At 32.1% G+C, this 22,002-nt stretch overlaps 1 protein-coding gene across 1 annotated transcript; it reads right to left on the bottom strand.

Moving 5' to 3' along the window:
• Window positions 1-7,293: 7,293 nt before the first annotated feature.
• LOC148272159 (troponin C-like) lies at window positions 7,294-19,073 on the bottom strand (the record flags this gene model as incomplete). The annotated part of the gene is made up of 3 exons (XM_088240446.1): window positions 7,294-7,531; window positions 15,393-15,524; window positions 18,957-19,073. Coding segments are annotated over 3 exons (278 nt in total), but the record flags the coding sequence as incomplete, so codon positions are not given.
• Window positions 19,074-22,002: the final 2,929 nt, after the last annotated feature.

The raw sequence follows: 22,002 nt of genomic DNA, 5'->3' as shown, positions 1-22,002 counted from the left end.
GATTGAAATTCTGCATGAACGATTTGAGGGTAAGGTTATCTCTCGCAGAAGTGATCTGAATCATGCGATTCGACCACCAAGGTCATGCGATCTGACCCCGCTAGACTTTTTATTATAGGGTTTCTTGAAGTCACAGGTCTATGCAAATAAACCACAATCGATTGATGCCCTAAAGGTGAACATAACACAGGCCATCGCTCAAATTCAGCCGGATCTACGCGGAAGAATCATTGAAAATTGGACCACTCGGATCCGTGCCACCGTAAAAAGCCAAGGTGGGCATTGAAACGATGTCATATTTCACACTTAATGACACATATGGGCCATTTAAATAAATAAATAAATTGTCAATACCCCAAACACAACTTGTTTTATTTCCCTTCAACATCTACCCAACCTAATTAAAAAGCCCCTTTAGTTAAATATTTTTTAATAATCTGAAGCAATTGAACTCTTAATGTCATTCCATATGTGTTTGACGGCATTTGCATTTTTTTCTTATTAACTGAGTTGTTAAAACGATTATTTCTAAAAATCCAAATTTTTTAGAAAAGAGCTCTATTTTCTCGCCAATATTTCAAATGCTTGAATTATATTTTATAGCTTCATTTTAAGAATATCGTCCTTTTTCATCAATTATTCTTTTTTTCTCCCACAAACTTACCCTTTTACTAGATTTATAGGAGCGTAGCGCCATTTATTTTCCATATCTCAGTAAATGACCATAAATCCTTCGAGATTCTACTCTGCCTCCTAAGAGTTGCATTTCTTAGGTCTCCTTTACAACGAAAAATAAGATTTTTAAAAATATATGTACAGAATGAATTGATTAACTTCTCAAAGTCTTTTATAAAAAATAATAGGTAAAGCCAACCCCCGGCTTTAAAAAAAAAGATTTTTGAAAAAAATATCAAAGAGTACAATGAAAGCAATAAAAAATGGAACAAGAAATTTGTATTAAACATAGTTTGAAGAAGAAAATTTTATTTTTTAATTAATAATAGTAATAACAAATTAACTTCATATACTTAGGTTATTCTGGCGACAATAGGGGCGTTGAATGCACTGTGTGTAAAAAAAAACGCAAATCTATTGTAAACAAATGATTTAAACAATCTGACTAATTATCTTTTAGCACCTGGTGCTCATCCAATAATCTACATCTCAAATTAAGTAAGTGCAAGGTTATGAATTTTTACGTCTGGAAAATCCAATACGACCACTCACTGAACGATGAAATATTATCATCTGTGTCTAGTATACGAGATTTGGGTATTATACTTGACACTAAACTTTCTTTTACATTTCATATTGAACATGTTATCAATAAATCCTTAAAACTTCTTGGATTTATTAACAGAAGCACAGCTGACTTCAAAAATATCAATACCCTTAAAACTCTCTTCTGTTCCCAAGTTCGCCCGCGCCTTGAGTATTCCTGTGTTATCTGGTCTTTATATTATGATGTTCACATCAAGAACATTGAATCAGTTCAACATCGATTTTTAAGAAAGATAGGCTGGAGGTTGGGCTTATCCAGAGACCTATATACGTATAATGAGTTAGAAACTGGCTTAAATATATCTTCATTTTAAGACCGACGAAATAAATCCAACCTTCTAGTCCTATTTAAAATTCTCAACTGACTCTTTGATACGCCTGAACTACTGAGCTCAATAAAATTAAATATCCCAATTAAAAAAATTCAGACAGAACTCACTCTTTCACACCGATAACCATAGAACTAACTTTGGTTTTCATTCCCCTACACCCAGAATTCTTAGGTCTGCCAACAAACATACGTCTTGATTTCTTTAATAACAAGTTGTCTTCTTTCAAACGATCACTGAATCAAATTCAATTATAAACACCTCTCTCCCGCTTCCACTCCCACAAAGTCTACTATAAACCATTGAGTCTTTCTAATTTTCCATAAAAATGCCCATTGGGCGTGTATATAAATAAATAAATAAAATAATTAAAATTGTTCATTGCTAAAAAAAATGTTTTTGCAATGTGCGGATCTAAACAGAAGCTACTTGACCTTTAAAACGGTTTCAGGTAAGTGGGTGGGACTTTTAATGTTAAAATTGTGTATGTTCTTCCCGACTTTTCTATGTCTACCGGTTTTGAGACGTGTCTGTCTCTTCGTTAAAAAATTCATTACACTTACGGTAGGACTTGCATGTTAGTGTTATTAGTGTCCTAACAAAACCGCTAGATATACTCGTAGATAAGTTGGTAAGTGTTTATACACAAAAAATATCACAATAAAGAAACTCTTGTTGCGTACCCATTGTTTACTGTTACATCTTTTTTGCAAATAAAGTTAAATATAAATTAAAGTTTAAGCATTTAAGCATCGTACAAATTCTAAAATCGACTACAAAACAAAAAACGAGGACCGCACACATAGATCTTTTTTGTCTCCCTTTCTCTCATTTAGAACATATTGTAAAAAAATGAATCAGCTATAATAGGCAACATGCATTGGATTGGTAAAATGTGTTATTATCCTTCTACACATGTTTATACTTTAATTATATAACTGATAGCTTGTATGTAAAATTCGATTTTTTTTTAATATATAGACCTTTTTAACAGATTTGAAATTATAGTGTGTACGTTTTTGTCACTTGCATTTACATACACGCACATCATATCCGCCTTTTCTCACAATCAATTTATAACACAGTTTAACACACATCAAAAGTGATATGTGTTTCTGTCATTGGTTTTATTCTACGTTAATTGTGTTTATTATATTTTTTGTTCTTTGTGCTGTTAATATCCTTAGTGAATAAAAGGTAAAATTGAAAATGAATGAAATTTTGTATTACCAAAGCTATTAAACTCAACTATAATTTTAACAAATTTTTGATGATTCATAAAATTTTGAAAATAGATAAATTTAATGACATATTGATACTTTAATACACTTACCAGCAAGTTTGATCGACAAAATACCTATTTCACGGATCTCGTGGACCATTGCTAATATTACATCACTCAGACTCAGAGCACACCCGTGAGTAGAATGTCCGTGAGCGAAAATTTACGATCATTGACATGAATCGATCATTTTATTTTTTTAAGATAAGACAATAAGGTAGGTTGATTAGCTTGTTCTACGAGATTGCTACAAATAAATTGAATGGTTATTTTGTGTAATGTTGTATTTCTATTTTTGTGTTGTCTGTAATTTCCGACTCTGTCTGTACTAAACTTATATATGTACTTTCAATGTCTTTCTCTGTCTGTACTAAACTTATGTATGTTTTATAATTCTTAATCTATCTATGCCAATGTGTGTTCTGTCGCCTTTGTATGTGTGCATATTTTACTTGAGTAAAAACACAGTAATAGCAATCTTTTCGACAGCAGAACACAGTTGTGGAAAAACCACAACATATGTATTTTACAATGTACTTCACTGTAACGAATTTTTCGTTTTTTTTGTGGCGTGCCTTGCAACTGCTGGATTTTCTCTTGCTGTGTTTTTGTACGCTTCCAGACTCGTACAATCGGAAAACAAATAATTCTTTTGTTCTAGAAAACTCTGTCCTAGTTCGAAAGTAAAACGGAAAATAAAGGATAATAAACCAATCTTCTAGGAAGTCATTATGTACAGAAGTACTCTCAAATGTTGGCGTCACAGAATCGAGACCCTTTTAAAAGTTGAAAATAAATTCTTGGAATGTTTTCAAAATCTAAATCAATGCAAATCACTTAAAGATATAAATATTTTTATACTGCGGAGGCCGCTAGTAGATAGTTCCTTCGAATGTGCGCTCGAGCCTGGGTAATAGTGGGATTAAACGGTAACTGGTGAAATTTTATAATTAAAAATGGAAAACAACTGAAAACAGTATTTTAATTATCATGAATAAAAGTTGGTGATGATAAAAATTTAATAACCTGTTCATGGCTCTGTTTTTAAATTGCAAAATGGTGTTATATTGTTTTCCTATTGTACGAGTACATGTTATGTTTTTCTGCCTATGTGTTTCAGTGTGTTCAGTGTTTTATTGTTCTCTTTCAGGCCCGCAGTGCCAGCACAAGTAGCTTTAGGAGCGTCAGCCAGGTAAATCTGACACCAGGAAAGCCTTTTACACCATAGTTTGTCTGATAGTTATCCTGGTTTACACTTGACCTACCTTAGTCTGCCTGATAGTTATCGTCGCTTACACTAGTCCTACCCTTGTCTGACTTTAGTCATGGCTTACGCTAGACTTTCCCTAGTGTGCCTGATAGTTATCATAAATTACATTAATTACCCTAGTTTGCCTGATAGTTATCCTGGTTCACACTAGACCTTACCTATTTATTCATTTATTGTTCAATACATTAGATAAATATTGTATCCTCCCTGCCAGGTGAAACTAATTCTTGACATGTTCTGGACATCATTGCATTCTAAATAGTTAGCCACGTATCATATTTTACCAATATCACGTATTGTTACCTCACTTTACATCAATATTACTTTACAATATTACTTTACTATTCCCGTTATGATTTATTTTATCTTCTTTCTTTCTCTTTCTTTCAATTTTCTGTATCTTTTATACAATATTTTAATATATAAATAGCAACGCGTGTAATTATAAGTTAGTTAAATTCCTAAGGATGAGGTAGTAACCTCGAAACCGGTCGAAGTGTAATTAAAAAAATTAAAGTGGTTTATACAAATTTATAAACAAATAAGTGCAATATTACTTTTATCATATTTTTTTTCCATCACTCCATTTTCGCACGTAATGGTGCATAAGGCACTGCATTGATACACCAATCGCTGCGTTTCTTGATCATATTTGTTACATGAAGGTAAGATGATCAGTTTTAATGTAAAAATACCCTTTTGAATGAATATTTCATATCAACTATGTCAAAATTCGATCCGGAAACCTCTTGCATGGTAGGCAAACGCGCTTACTATTACATCACAAGGTCGACAAATTACTTACAGTACATATATTACTTTCAGTCATGTTAAACTGTTCCCGGTTAGTTTTATACACCCTAGTATACCAGATAGATATCCCAACTTTTATTCAATCTTCATGGGTAAATTATTTTCAATGCACATATTACTTTCAGTCATGTTAAACTGACCCCGGTTAGTTTTATACACCCTAGTATACCACATAGATATCCCAACTTTCATTCAATCTTCATGGGTAAACTATTTTAAATGCACATATTACTTTCAGTCATGTTTAACAAGCCCCAACTAGTTTCATACACCCTAGTCTACCAGATAGTTATCCCAACTTACATTCGATCTTCGTGGGTAAATTATTTTTAATGCACATTTTCAGTCATGTTAAACAAACCCCGGCTAGTTTCAAACACCCTAGTCTACCAGATAGTAATCCCAACTTACATTCAATCTTCGTGGGTAAATTATTTTTAATGCACATATTACTTTCAGTCATGTTTAACAAACCCTGGCTAGTTTCATACACCCTAGTCTACCAGATAGTTATCTCAACTTACATTCAATCTTCATGGGTAAATTATTTTTAATGCACATATTACTTTCAGTCATGTTTAACAAACCCTGGCTAGTTTCATACACCCTAGTCTACCAGATAGTTATCTCAACTTACATTCAATCTTCATGGGTAAATTATTCTTAATGCACATATTACTTTCAGTCATGTTTAACAAACCCCGGCTAGTTTCAAACACCCTAGTCTACCAGATAGTTATCCCAACTTAAATGCGATCTTCATGGGTAAATTATTTTTAGTGCACATTTTCAATAATGTTAACAAACTCCGGCTAGTCTCAAACACCCTAGTCTACCAAATAGTTATCCCAACTTACATTCGATCTTTATAGGTAAATTACCCATAGAAAAAACTTTTTTCTTTATCTGGGCGCATAAATATTATAATTATGTAAGTGAAAATAAACCCAGATATCTGGACAAGTGTTTTGATTCGATGGCCACCCTTAGAATCATGAAAAGAAGAATCAAGTGAAGGTAAGTCAGCCTCGTAGTTTAGTGGTTCGTGCGTTTGCCGACTATGCTGAAAGTCCTGGGTTGGATTCCTGACAAGATAGGCATAAAATATTGATTTTAAAGGTCTACTGCAATTAAACTTATGTAAATACATCAATTTTCCCATTTAGCATTCTGGCATAATTAGACCTTCTCTAGTTATCCGCATATAGTACGTCACAATTGAGTGTTGATTTTTATAGAATTATCCACGTATTAAAAAACACGATAAAAACAAAGTAAAATACATATTTAATGTACCAAAAATATTTAAAAACTTTTTTTAAAAATGCTGTAAATTTTAATGCATGCTTTAGTTAATAATCATTTATATCAAATTTTTATCGCCCTTTGATTTACAATTTATTTTTAAATTTTGTATGTATGGTATTTATTGCTGGTTAATTTTTAGTATATCTTTCTTTTTTTAACCTTTAACTTGATGAATGATAACGGAAACATTTATTAATTTTTTTTATCAATTTCATATGCATATGATTGTTGGTAATTTTAAAATGATTTTATTATTCTTTTTCTTCATGTGTCATGTCGGGTCCCCTCGACGTTGACGATCACTCGGGAGAAAGCTTCCCTATCCTGAGCAGTGCGAAACAGCTCCTCCACAGTTCTATGTCGAGCCGGGAGATTCTTCGCACCCTGGTCCATTTAAGGACCGCCCGGGACTCGGGGCCATTGTTTGGTTTCTCTTCATAGTGATATCCTGGGAATTATTGACCGAAATGGTTTCCCGTTGCCTTATTATTACCTTTAAATTATTTTAAACAAAAAATGCACCAACATAATTGAGTATTTATCCAATTTTAAAACATTTTCCTAAAATTTTGGAATTACAAAAAACATTTTATTTCGTTTTCATTTGAATTAAATCAGTAGATTTTTTATTTTTCTGAACCGCTTTTCTCAAATGATTATTTTTTCTCTCAAGAATATAAATTCTTTTATTCCACTCCATTATCCACCATTTTTTTCTTTATTCACTCAAATCGAAGAGTACTTAATCTTAAGTGAAGTCTTTTAAACTTTACCTTCGGGTTCTTTGCCTTAATGTTTTTAAAGATTTACCCAATTAATTTTTTAGCTATTAAATTATTTTTTATTTTTTTATTTGTTGCAAAAATAATATTTTTAAAAAAAAGTTTGTCGTTTCACAGGTAATTTTTGAAAAGAGAAAAATAAAGCCCACACAAATATAATTTAAAAACTCTTTTATTTTTTTACCGGGCATTTTTTACAGTGGGTATTTCAGATTAAAAATATTGAAATGGTTTGAAATGATTTATTATCACGAGAAGAATATTACAATCAAAATAAATTATTGATAAAATTCCTTCAAATTCTGATATAAATGAAAAGGTTTCTATAAAAAAATTGTGAATTAGATATTTTCCCAAACGCCAAGTTTTCCTTGAATATAAATAAGGCAAATTATTTTATCTTAAAAGTTTTCATGAATAATCTTTATGAAATATGTTTAATCCCCAGTCATCATCTCCATAAATTCTGAAATAAAATTTAAATGGAATAAATGACACAATTCATTGAATTCAATTTTAAATCACACAAAATATAACACAGACAAAATATGACGCTACCCAGGCCGCCATTGCAAATATCGAGGCAGCATGCGCGGTCCATCCATAAATTAGATGGAACCAATTTATTTATTTATTTATTTGTTTGACGCACTTATGCAGTTCATTCTAACAATGTTCGGATAATTTATACAGCGCCATTATTGTGAAAATCACCGCAACGATGGTAAATACAATTTCTTATAATAAATACAGGCACCCATAAAATAAAATACAACTAAATAAAATTGAAGCTAGGACAAAAAAATAAAATAACTTCCTCAAGACAAGATCCGGTCTATCTAAGTGAATTTTTAAAACTATAAAGACTTACACTAAGAAGTCCAGATCTTGTCTCGAGTTTACAATACGACACAATCGGGACATTGGTGCATGCAAGCCATAGTTTGTGCTGTGTTGATCGAGGAACAGCACATTATTATTGCGCAACCGGCGGATCGGAACATTGAATGTCACCTGTTCCAGTAACGATGGTACATCAATTAAGCCATTCATCAAATTAAACATATATATGGAGTCAATGTTATTTCTACGTTTTTGTAGACTTGAGATTTTTAACACGCTTTTAACCAATGCTTTCCCAAAAAATTAACTTTTAAACAATCAGTATTTTTTTTTTTTTATAAAAGATTTTAACTTAGTATAATAAATTCAGCTATTAGTTAAATAATCTTATCAGCTACTTCTATTTTTTTTTATTAGATTGATAACTGAAGTAAAATTCACTGCGCTCCATCTAATTCTGAAATAATAAACTGCGTAAGTCTGTTGGTTCCTAAAAGGCAGTCGCCCAGCACTGAATTCACAAGTCCGCATTAGCGCAAATCGAGATCTTTAGTAGCTCCATGGAAACAATTCCAGCAAACCAATCCATTTAACGTTTTTCATATATTGTGACTGTTTAATAACAAATTTAGCACTTCAATCGGTTCACACGATGGTGTTGTAAAATTAAAATATATATCTTTTATTCTGAAGTTATGGCAAAAAAATGCTTTTTAGTTTATTTCAAAGCACTTAATTTGATTTACTGTGATGTACTAGGCACACATTTTACCTATGTACCTAGTACTAAATTATTGCTTCTCTTATCGAAAACCTCACCGCACGCCCCTGTGAGACCGTAAACTTAGCTTTCTTACTATCTAGCGTGTTATGTTCTACCGATCTGTATTTACAAGTTTTCATAAAGTCATCTCATACATATATGTCATATGATCGAATTCAACAATTTCTAAAGCGCGGAAACTTTACTCCGCGTTTAATGGTTAATTGAAATCAAAAAATTTCTCTTTTATATTTTAAATAGGCTTCTGTGATAAAAGCAGCCACTTTAAAATTTATTTTAAAGACATAAAACAAAAAGTCCTCGCTTAAACATGAATTTTAAATTACATTTATTTTCGTGAAGGTATAACGTCCTTAACTTCCTATTGCAATCGTGGCCCGCGAAGGTTAAATATTAATCACTAAACATTGGTCTGACAGACTACCTACCTCCGACATTATTAATGTTTTAGGGTGTTTCCGACGCGCCCCGCTCCGCTCTGTACCTTTATAAGGGAGCAAATTAGTGTAACAAATTATGAATCTATCTATCGCAACCGGATTGTCATTTTAGCCGGAACACATATTGCCTAGAGAAATTACAAATCAGTGCCAAACTGTAAAAGGGCTAATCGACGATTAGTCATATTGTCAACACCTGACATTTTACAATTTCGCTAACTACGTTTAGCCGCTGCTGTACAAATTTGAGAATATTTTAGAGATATTTAGAGGTACTTTATTAATATTTTAGAAAGAGCGTTGGGGTGACCAATTTATCAAAAAATAAATTGTTGCCCGAATACATGTTCAAGTAATGTTCAACGCAATGACGAAATCCATCGCTACCCTAATTGTGTCTTGCCTCTCCTTAGAGAAGTGAAAGTTTCAGACTCCCAATAACAAGAATCCAGGCAACTCAAAACAATCCATACCATAAAGGATTCAAGATGTTTAATGAGTTGCCAAACGAGATTAGGGGCGCTGGGTTTATTGCTTCGTTTTGTGGGATGGCGATGGTTTTTGTAAAAAACAAATATCCACATAAGTAGAGTGTCATCAGAAAGCGTCTGGATTTAATAACATATTTTAGTTTTGAAATTATTTTCGTATGCATTGTTTATTAGTAGAGATTGATTAAATTGATTTTTTTTACACCACTTAAACCAGCCAATGACAGGTCATAAGCCCTGTAAAGCCTAGACTTCCATTTTCCCTTAAGGTGTTCTCCATCCCTGTTATAATTTGTTAAACTATCTAAATAACTACATTACATTACAATATATGAATAAGGTATTTATACTTTTTTTTAAAAAGACACACTTATTTTGTTATTAATCATGAATTAGGTAAGGTGATTTGTATTTCCGCTATAGTTAATAATTTTGATAAAATATAGATGGTTTTTTTTTTATTTGGATTTAATATTTGATCACCAAACGATTTTGTCTAAGTCAGCATCTCCAAGACCGCAAAATCGTTTATATTTTAGAAGTTAAAGAAGTAAGTTTTAAGTTTAAACTTCATGCTTCTTACATCGTTAGTTTAAATTAAAAATCAGTTATTTGTTTATTTTTTTAATGGAATTAATTTAATCTCTTGTAAACGCAAATAAATCAAAATTATGTAATGCAATTCAATAAATAGTATAGTCAATTAACAACTAATAAAGAAAAATCGTGAATAAAATTTTAATCATTTAATTCGACAAACACAACCCTATAAGCTGTATTGTCCTGCAAATATTCAACGATTCTATAGTAGCTCGTTTTAAACAGCCTGTAATTGACAACATCATTAAATTTCATGGTTGACAATGCCCGAATATCAAGAGGTACTTAATTATAGAAGCAAATGCAATTTAAGGGAAAAGAATTTTAATTTTTAACATTCTAGTAGTAAAAACAGCAAACTTATCTTTATTTCCTGTGTTGAACTCATAGAAAGCTCTATTCTCTTTTTAATCATTAACATTTTTGTCTACGTACATTTGATTTCTATAAATATATATTCGTGTGATCGCCAATATGCTTATATTTTTAATATTATTATTTGTGAGTCTCCGGGGTTTATTTTGTATTTTGCTAGAACAGCTCTCATCAGCAGCACAAAAACAGAATAAATATCAGCAACATTTCTCTACAGCAGTATAAATAACGTGAAAACAACTAAAATAGATCCACCTAGATGTTTCTATATTAGTAATATTGTTAACAGCGTTGGCTGCAAAACGAAGTCGGCTCGATAAATGAGCTATATGTAGACCTCATTGCAGCTTAAAATCTACTGTTATGTCCAAGAATACAGTAATATCAGCAAGATCCCTAAATTTTAATTTGAACATGGTCAGTTAGACATTACGCGTCACAAATCTTGTACATTTGAATATATCAAATGGACACTCAGTTGTGTTAGAGTAGGATTCGAACCTCGGAATTCTAATCCGTGAGTTGGTGACACTAGCCACTAAACTACAACCCATCAACTTTTGCTCAATATTGTTAATTAATATTTATTTTATTACCTTCAAAGTAATCTCTATTAGAGACAATATATATAAGCCAACGTTTTTTTCCAATCTTCGAAGCACTTCTCGCAGGCCGATTTCGGAATGGCTTTCTGCTCTCCTTGCAAATTTTCACCTCGATTGTGTCAAAATGCTTTCCGCAAAGTCGTAATTTGAGTTGAGAGAACAGGAAAAGTCACACTGGACCAAATCAAGTAAACACAGTACATGGGGAACTTTTCACTTATTCATTGTTTTTGGCCAAATAATCACGCGCATGGAGAGATGTGTGAAACGGCGCCTTATTATGATGCAACAACTATATTTCCATACATCTGCCCTTCTTTGCTTCTATACGCTTCTAATGCTTCGATACGCCTTAATAGTATTTTTTATTGACCGTATGACTGGTTGGGAAAAACTCTGAGTGCAAATCAGCATGATAATTTAAGAAAACAGTCAACATCCTTGATTTTTGAGCGCCTTGGCGTGGTATTTTGAGTTTTGGCTCAGTTGGCAAGCGCCATTCCAAAGATATCGGCGTATTTCTACTTTATATTAATACACTCAGTTTCATCACCCATAACAATACGCTGAACGGTGTTATCGTCTATAGAAAGAATCCTTTAGCGACAGATAGATAGCGGCAGACAGAAGGAAAATTCACAGAACACACTAAAGATTGACTCGTTTACCCTGCTGCTTTAAACACATACATTAGAAATCGTGGTGAAAATAAACACGTATGATAGACAGCGTGTTTCTTTTAAATGATACATTCCGGGTCAAATTTAAACATAACATGATATATATTTATATTTCATTGTCCGTGAACGGATAACTGAAGCGTTCATGTCACAAATGATTGATTGTGGATAAGGATATGATGTTTGTGATATTTTTTAATATTTGGACAAACTCAAAATGATTAAATTTATTTATTTTTGGTGGACTTGAGCTGTTATTGCAGTGGGTTTTTCAATTTGAAGGGGCTTAGTGATAGATACTCAAAGGCTACCCATTAATAATGGCCAACGTAAGCTCATCCCTACTATCGTACTATCAGCTCCCATATTTGTATAACCATAGTATATATACAGTATACATTGCAGTGGTTCTCAATTTATTAGAACCGCGTCAGTCAAAGTGTGCGGCGTTGGTTTCGGTTAAATAAAACAGAATGCGATTTATGACAGACGCAGAAAACGAAATGTACATGGCCTGAACAAATCAAATAAATACTTAAGGATGGACAAAAAGGCAGAGATGATGAGGAAATGCAGATTGAGATGGTATGGCCATTTAGCCAGGCATGAGAGCACTAAAACTTCATGAGAGCCGAAAGCGTAGAGGTCGAACCTGTTTTGCATAATGCAGTGCTATAAAAAAGACATAAGAGAGGTTCAGTTGGATGAGACAATGGCCCAAAGTAGTAGACCGTAGAGAGGTAGGACAAAAAGAGCTGACCCCAAATGAAATGGAACATAGAAGAGGGTGAAGAAGACGGACGGAAATTTGAAATAATTGGCATCAGAAGTAAAAGGAAAAGAAACGTTGAGGGGATTTGCGGAGTTGGAATAACTTATTAGTCACTCTTCGATATCCATTTATACTCTTTTTCTAATTTCTAGTTCTAATTTTTGTATATGTGCAGTTGGTAAAGTCCCCGTGACTTTTTAACGGTTGCCGGTGGATAGCGGGGCTTTAGATCCCCTCAACTCAATATTTAATCGTCCTTAGACCGACACTTGAAGCGTAAGACTGAACACCTTATATTCATGAGATATCGATATTAAAAAGGCATTTTGATTGATATGAAATATGAATTTTGCAATCATAGTCAGAAAAATTATCAAAAATGAGTAACTTAACAGTCCTAAGAAGTGCTGGCATTGATGAATCAGCAAGAAGTACAAGGTCAGCAGTAGCATCGCTCAGCTAGTTAGAAAATTGCCCAATTGAAAAAATCCTGGAAAGAGGAAATCGGAAGAGCGAGAACACATTCGCAAAACACTACAGAAGGGAAGTAATGGAAGGTGGCAGCTACATTGCCATCCCTCACAAATCTGTTTGAACCTATACTCGACTAATTAACAACCTCTCACAATTGACATCAGTTTTGTCACCAAGGCGATAACAAACACTTCTCACATATATAAAATATGTTCTGGATGACGAACGGCTCTACATAATACTAAAGTTTTACCTACCATTAAAACTCTTATTATGTTGCCTTCGTCATCCAGAACAGATTTAATTACTGCTTGGTGAGATTAGAATTTACAAAAAACTGCGCATGACACCAACTGCCGGTGACAAAACAAACGACCTATCACAGAGCATATAGATGATGTCATCCCAGTGTTGACAATATAAGGAGAATGGAAGCTAATTTAGACCACTATGGACAAGAATCGAAATGTTAAACTTAATTAGTGAACAATACAGATACGAGGGCAGCTTTAAACTTTTTACAAAAGACCACAAAATGACACTAGATATGAAATTTGTATTTTTGCAAAATTGTTTGAACGGTGGTAGCTCAGAAATCAGCGAAGAAGTTTGTTTAAAGCAAGCGTTTAAAAAAAACTAATTTTTGGAAAAGTATCGCTTGCAGGTTTTTTTTTATTTAGTAACTCAACATTTATATTTATATGTGAAACAGGTGTTATGTAAAACTATAAGAGTTATTTAAAAAAAAACCTAAAATTAATTTCAATGAATATAAATCTTAGCGAAAATTCGTAAAAATAATTCAATTTTGTGTGATAAAATCTGTTGATTTTATGAACGTTTTTGATTGAAATGCCAAAATTTACTTCCAAAAATAATTATAAGTATTGGTGCATATAACGCAGTTCAAAATTTAATGAAAAATTGTACGCAAATTCCCTAGATTTGATTGTACAATGCAGTGAAATTTGTAGCATATATAACTCCCCCCATGTGGAACCACCTATATTCGCATATGACCCACGCGGCCCACATTTTATGAATGACTGTCATACAAAATTATGTTTGTATATGCATAAAATGGCGGTGCATAGTTTGACGTGTACATGCTCAATATAGATACATGTACAAACATAGCTTTTCAATCAATACGAAGCACCCTGGAAACTAATAGGAACTCAACCACATAATGTACCTTCAACGGGTTCAAACTGGCTAGAAATGTGTTGCGTTTTGAGGGAATAATAAGTGACGAAGATAGTTCATTTTAAAAAAATACGCTAGAAAAACTTTGGCACAATAGAAACGTTAATTATTTTTTGCTTGGGTTTTTTCGACGACACCATTTCAACACTGTTAAAAATATTGACAGGTCATAAGCCCAGAAGATGCCTAGACTTCTATATTACCTTCTCTTAAATGTTCTGCATCTCTGTTGTAATATGTTAATATAAACATCTTCCCAGGGAGTTGTTACAAGTCCTTGTCTACAAAAATTTGGACAAACTCAAAATATTGTTGATAAATCCACCTGGTCCATGAAGATGTATAGAAATTAAAAAAATAACATTTTCAGGCGTTGCCTAGTATGCAGGTGAAATAATTTAACTAGATGAATCTCACCCGCATAAATAAAGGTTTCAGCTCTTTAACTTCTCAGACATCAACAGATGAATGAATTGAAAAAATATAGATGTTCAAATATAGGCAAAATGGTAAATGTTACACAATGAGTAAAGTGCCACTTAAACCAGCCATCGACAGGTCATAAGCCCTGTAGATGCCAAGACTTCTTTATTACCTTCTCCTAAATGTTCTTCATCTCTGTTGTAATATGTTAAAAATATAGTTAAAAAATGTGAATGATGATTTTTAGTTAAAATCAGTTCAGTGCCACATACTAAATTTGAAAATTGTTTTCAAGCGTGAAAAATTCGATCAAATAAATCTCTTCACAACAATAAAGGATTCAGCTCTTTAACTTCACTTAAATCAACAGGTGGAAGAATTGAACAAATATGGATGTTTAAACATAGGCAAAATGGTGAATGTTACACTGTGTGTAAAAGACTTAAACCAGCTAACGACAGATCATAAGCCCTGTAAATGCCTAGACTTCCATATTCCCTTCTCTAAAATGTTCTCTATCTCTGTTGTGATTTGTTAATCTTAATGACTCCCTAGAGGGTGAAATCCAATCTTTTTTCTACGAACATTTGGACAAACTCAAAATATTGTATTGTACATGTATTTGTTTTCTCACCATCAAAATCTACGGTACCAGAGTCATCAGTATCGATTTCTGCAATCATTTCATTCAGTTGGTCTGATGTTAGCTGATCATCCAATGCAGCCAATATCTCTCTGAGGCTGCTCGTTGGAATGTAGCCATTTCCTGCAAAAATAAAACTAAAAGTAATCAAATAATAATGCTGATCAGAAGCTCCAAAAGCAATTGCTCATATGCCCTGTTTTGAATAGGGTGTTGCTGGTGTTATTTGAATAGGCTGAAGCTGAAAATGGTGTCAATAGCTCTCTTTTCTTCTATTATTTAGATAAGATTGACCTAGATTTTTGGTTCCTTGTGACTGGTGAAAATAGAAAGTATCTATCAAGGATTGCTCTTTATGAGCTGGTATCGGATAACCGGTGGAGAGTTGACAAGTGGCAAAAGGCTCGAGTTTTCCCGGTCAGATTAGGCAAATCAACATTAAAAATCTGTTTTTCTAAACATTTTTTTTTTTAATTTGAGATGACCATTTGAAATTTTGACCAATTTTTCATGGTTGAAATCATAAAAAATCAAACAATTCTGACAGAAAACTAAACTTTCTAGTACGTGCAAGATCTATTTGTGGTACAGAACTGTTTTAGTAGTGTTTACGTTTGGTGTACTTTTGTGACTAGGTTCAAGTCCATAGTTTGACTATAATTTGTTTTGTATGTAGATCTACTCAAAGAGGCTATATAAGCCAAAGAAAAAGGCCTTCTTCTTCTTTTACTAACTTACCTAGGTTCCGGCACAAGAGTCGTTTTCATGGGACCTGTTTTTGCGAGTCCCTGCGGTACCATGGTCTTAGTGATTTTAATTTTATTATTTCACAAATAATTTATTTTCTTTTTTTTTATTTATAAATTTCATAAAAGGTTCATGTTTTTTATAAAATTTAAAACATATCTATTTTTACACATCTAGTTAATGTTATCACTGTAACTCTCAAAAAAAAGAGACTAACTCTTGTGCTTGGAGAGTGACTTACACTGTTGTAGTTGTTTATTTATAAGAGTTTATATAATTTTAAATACGAGTACATGAAAAAATAAATAAAAACAAAAGATATTAAAAGAAAAAACATAAAATAATCATACATTCATACTAATTAAAATAAATTGTTGTTTTTACACGAATTTTTAATAGTTTTTAGTTCATTAGGAAAATTATTATAATTTTTTACACCTTTGAATACAAAGCTATTTTGACCATGACTTGTATAGAATTTAGGAATTTTAGTTGGTATCTGAGGGACATATTCATTTCAAATTCTTTTGCTTTTTCTTTTTTATATATTTGAATAATGTAATTTATTTTATAAAAAGTGTCTACTGTATAAACCTTAAATATTTTATATAGACTTTCCGTATTGAATGTTGAGGGTTTCTTTAAAATTACTTTAATAATTAATCTTTGTACTATTTTAAGAAGGTTTAATATATTGGCATATGCACCACTCCATTCTATAAAACCACATTGTTACAAAGATTTTACAATTGAGTAATAAGCTATTTTTAAATGAATGAGTTTTAAAATACTCCGTAATCTTATAAATATGTTCATACATTTTCTAATTCGTTTAACTAGTTCACTGATATGGTCTTTTCATTTTAAGCTTTGGTCTATGTATACACCAAGATATATTTATTTAGAGAAGTAGCATTCATTATAGTTCACAGCTAAAGGAATAGAAATAGGAGCCTTTACAAGTATCATGTAATGAAAAAACACATAAAACGAATAAGTCTACACACAGGAAACTCCTAGCTAGTCAGGATCTTAAACAATGAACATCTGTACATTGTAAAAACAGTTAAATAAATTAATTAACCCGTCCGTTCCCGTAGTGTAACTGGCGTTGCGAATTGCATTGAATTAATTAATAACGCGACAACTGCTATGAATATTAACAGGAAATTCAGAAATCTTCAAGTAAACCTGAGCACATATTTAGGTATGTAAGATAATTTAAATGAAACATTTTGTTCATCAGGATCTTCAGAAATGACCAAATATCAAGTGCCCTGAGACAAAAATATGAAACAGTAATTTGAGAGAAAATTAGATCGCTAAACCAGACACACATTGGTATAATTTTAAAACGACGGAAAGACAGAGATTATAAGGCAATCATTTCCTAATCTCAGGTTACCTAAGATTACCTAAGGCATTTTGAGGTTACCACAAGTTACTACACAGTGACTCGAAGGAGTTTTTTTTCACGCAGTAAAATATGTTTTGATATTTGATTTTATTTCTTTTTTATTATTTTCTGTCCAATTTCGCTGGACTTGATTGTCATGCCTTTCTCAGCTTTCCTCAGATTTTGCAGCAATCGTGGTGAAATGGTCAGCGAGTTTGTCCACCATGCAAGAGGTCTCGGGTTCGATTCGCGACATAGTTGATATGTATTTTTTCCCATTCCCTTTCTGCACCTGATGGTGCACAGGACACTGCATTGGTACACCAATCGCAGCGTGTTTTGATCATTAACATGATCAATCTCACGTTTCAGGGACCCGTCAAGGGACAGCGAAATATTCCAGTGTAAAAACACCCTTTTGAATAAATATTTAATCTCAAGCCTGTCGGAAATCGAACCCGAGACCTCTGGCATGGTAGGCAAACGCGCTGACCATTACACCACGAGGCCAAATATTTATTTCAGTTATAGTGCTGCAGAACGACGTTTATTTGATATTTTAAAATACATATTACAATTTGTTACCCACTAAGTCTAAAGACTTTTCGGTGGGATGCATTTTTTATTGACATATTTACTTTATATTATTTTATTAAATTATTTATTTTTTTATTTTTTTATTTATTTATTTTTTTTTTATTCAGAAAACATACAGTCATACATAAAAAATATTAAAAACAACGATTTTCTAACATAAAAAGACCAATAAAGATTTCATAAATTATGCAAAAGATTTAAACACTAAATGTGACAAAAAAAATAAATAAATAAGAAACTCAAGAGAGAAAAGAAAAATTGTTAAAATTTGCGTTTTCCAAGGAAGTTATCATTGATAATAAATAAAAATAACGAATGCACACCCCGAGCCATCCACGCACACACACATGAACGCACATATAAAACATACAAAAACATATATATTACATGCAGCACATATGCAAAGCACAAAGAAATTTTTTGTACAAATGCAATGCGTAGTTAAAAATATCTACATCAATACTGAGTCCATTATAATTTATACAAGTACGTCTAATGAATAAATTCGTTAAACACATTTATTTATTCACATGCATTATAAAGTATTTAAAAGATATTCTTCAGTTCTTTATTTTTCATTTGAAGATCTTTCATGGTAAAATGATTTGTAGGAAATCATTGAACAACCTTGAAATAACGCAATTTAATTTTCGTTCTCCCCAAATTACAAAGTTACTTGTAATTTGGGGAACCACTGGAGCCCTTAGTTTTTAATCTAGTGTTGCGAGTGTAATTTTTAGTCACAGAGTTTTTTTACCGGCAGGACATCACAGAATTTAAAAGGTTAAATCTATTAAAATATATTTATATCACACCTTCTTTGTCGTAAAGTCTAAATGCTTCTTTAAGCTCCTTTTGAAGAGCTTCGTCGTCTTCATCGAGAAAATGCGTTGCTACTCGACAAAATGAGTCAAAGTTTAGTTTACTGTTTCCTGTTAACAGAATAGAGAAATGTAAAAAATAATTCATTGCAGAAAGGAAAACTACTGGGGATAATGTGAGGGTTTAATTTCTCAAAGCATGAACGAAAGCGCAGTAGTAAACTATGCAACTCGAATTAAGCTTGTAAAATACTGTATGACTGTGCGAAAGCACAATAAGTTTATTTCGTAAATCATATTGTACAACCAGTTACGAAAATGATAAAAATCCTTTACTCTTCTTACAAACAACGTCGACGCTAATGATACAGAATGAATTTTAATGAGTCTTTTTAGGTTTTTTTATATTTTTTTTAGAGCAAACGCTTTCTTACTTCATTTATACAAACGTAATGATTTGATTGAACAATGTTGCTTTTTTGATCAATTATTGTTTTATTTATTTTATAAATTTAGTACATAAATAAGTGCACATATTTAGTAAACAGGGGATATATATAAGACTACTGAATAAAAAATGAAGACGGAGTGTTCTCTGTTTAGGATAGTCTCCATCTAACATGGCTCAGCCTGTTCTAAGATGGCGATTTTTTATCGTTTAAAGTATAAAGAGTTATTAATATAACAATAACAAAAAAAAACTTAAACTACGTAATTATAAATTAATAATTGTTTCTTAAGGGAACTAGGACCATCCAAAAAGACAAATAAGCGCCCAGTTTTATCTGCCATTTTCAAACGTACGGTATACTAATATTATAAATAGTTTTGTATATTGTGCAGATACAGAAAAAAAAATTTTTTAAATCTTTCTGAAATTAAACATGAAAATCGGCTCAGTTTTGAAGTACGGAAATTGGGACAGCGAAATGTCAAATTTGCCGATTTAATTTTCGAAAAATCAGTACATCGTGCGACTATTTCGCACTGTATCCAGGAGGCATCGGCGAGAGATTGACAGAAAAACAATGTTTCAATACCCGTCCGTCAAAATCCTTAATCACAGCAAATTTTCTTAATATGCAAAAAAAACTGTAGTAATGGTGTTTTTTCTCCATGCGACGTCTGCTTATTTTTCTACAAAGGCTTAAAATATGCATTTTAAAAATTAACTGAAAACGAGACAAGCGGGGTAAACGGCACGTATAGCGTTACCGCGCCCTATATGCACGTAATATTTGTTAGAAATTCACTCGGCGGGCATTACGTGTGACGTCAAAATGACGAAAAACCAACTGCGAGCCGTTTTGTGTGTGCTCGTATTTAAACCCGAAAATTTAGAGTGAAAATTTGTATTTTATCGTAAATTGAATTGAAATGTATCGTAAAAATCCGCTGTAAATATTTAAAGCATTTTTAACGTTCTTTCCAATTGGCGAAGCTACCCTACTGTTCATTCGGTAGCTTTGTTATTATCCATAGGACTAAACAGTTTATACATTAAATCACTAAATATATATCAACATATAACAACAGAGATGAAGAACATTGAAGAGAAGGTTATATAGAAGTCTAGGCATCTACAGGGCTTATGACCTGTCAATGGCTGGTTTAAGTGGCCACTTTACACACTGTGTAACATTCATCATTCTGCCTATATTTGAACATCTGCATTCCTTCAATTCTTTCATCTGTTGATGTTTGTGAAGTTAAAGAGCTGAAACCTAAACTATTTATGCGGATGAGATTCATCAAATTGAATTATTTCACCTACATACTAGGCAACGCCTGAAAATATTATTTTTTCAATTTCTATACTTCTTCATGGACCAGGTAATTTATCAACAATATTTTGAGTTTGTCCAAATTTTTGTAGGACAAGAACTGGATTCAACTCCCTGGGGAGCTGTTTATATTAACATATACAAGCAAATTTAATTCATCTCTGTTGTAATATGTTAATATAAACAGCTCCCCAGGAGCTGAATCCAGTTCTTGTCTACAAAAATTTGGACAAACTCAAAATATTGTTGAAATATATATCACAATGATTTAATAAAATGGGCTTTAAATATATTAATGATTTTAATTCATTAATAAATAACTTTCTTCGCGTGTCATGTCGGGTCCCCCCAACGTTGACGATCACTTGGGAAAAAGCTTCCCTATCCTGAGCTGTGCAAAACAGCTCCTCCACGGTTATAACCATGGTCCATTTTATTTTTTATTTTTTTTATTTTCTTTTATTCAGGAAACATACAGTACAGTTACAAAGTTTAATATTTTACACAATTGGACTTAATTCTAATGGACCAGTGAAGTTTCCATATTAAAAAGCAATTAAATCTAATGTTAATTATGAAAGTATAAAAAAGAGAAGGAAAAAGAAAACATAAATGAAAGTTGTTTAAAAATTTAAATTTAAGTGAAAAAAATATATTTTAAGGTTTGTAGTTTGTAGTGAGTATTTACAAATGGAAATAATATTATAAATGAAGAAAATTTGTAAGAGTAATTAAGAATTAAGAATGGAAATAAAGAATGAAAAACATGCTCAGATGTAAAAATAAAATAAAATAGTAACAACATTTTTTTTAAAAAAGGAAAAACATAAACACATATTTATTTTAAGGGATTCAGAGAAACGATGAGAAGAATCTTTAAGTGAAATATAAGACAGTAAATTTAAATTTAGGTCAATTTAAAAAACATCTTTAAAATTAATGACACATTATAGTAAGAGATATATAGTCCATGTTTGAATGTTCCGAAGCCAGGAAGGCTGTTTTCCGCTCGATCATCCCCTTACGACATGAACCTTCCGAACTATGGCATATTTATCACCTCTCAACAACATGGCCAAAATATGAAATCTTCCGGAACTTAACAGTGGTGAATAGTTCTCTATTGGTGTTGGCTCTCCGTAATACTTCATTGTTGGTTATCATATCGGTCCAAGATATTCTTAACATTCTACGGTGGATCCACATTTCAAATGCTTCAAGGCGGTTTATAATATTAACTTTTAGAGTCCACGCCA

This window comes from Micrasema longulum, unplaced genomic scaffold (genome assembly GCF_059751315.1).
Source record: "Micrasema longulum isolate JH-2025_06_02 unplaced genomic scaffold, ASM5975131v1 h1tg002455l, whole genome shotgun sequence".
Taxonomy (NCBI): Eukaryota; Metazoa; Arthropoda; class Insecta; order Trichoptera; family Brachycentridae; genus Micrasema; species Micrasema longulum.
This window is presented reverse-complemented; position numbering and strand designations above follow the sequence as displayed.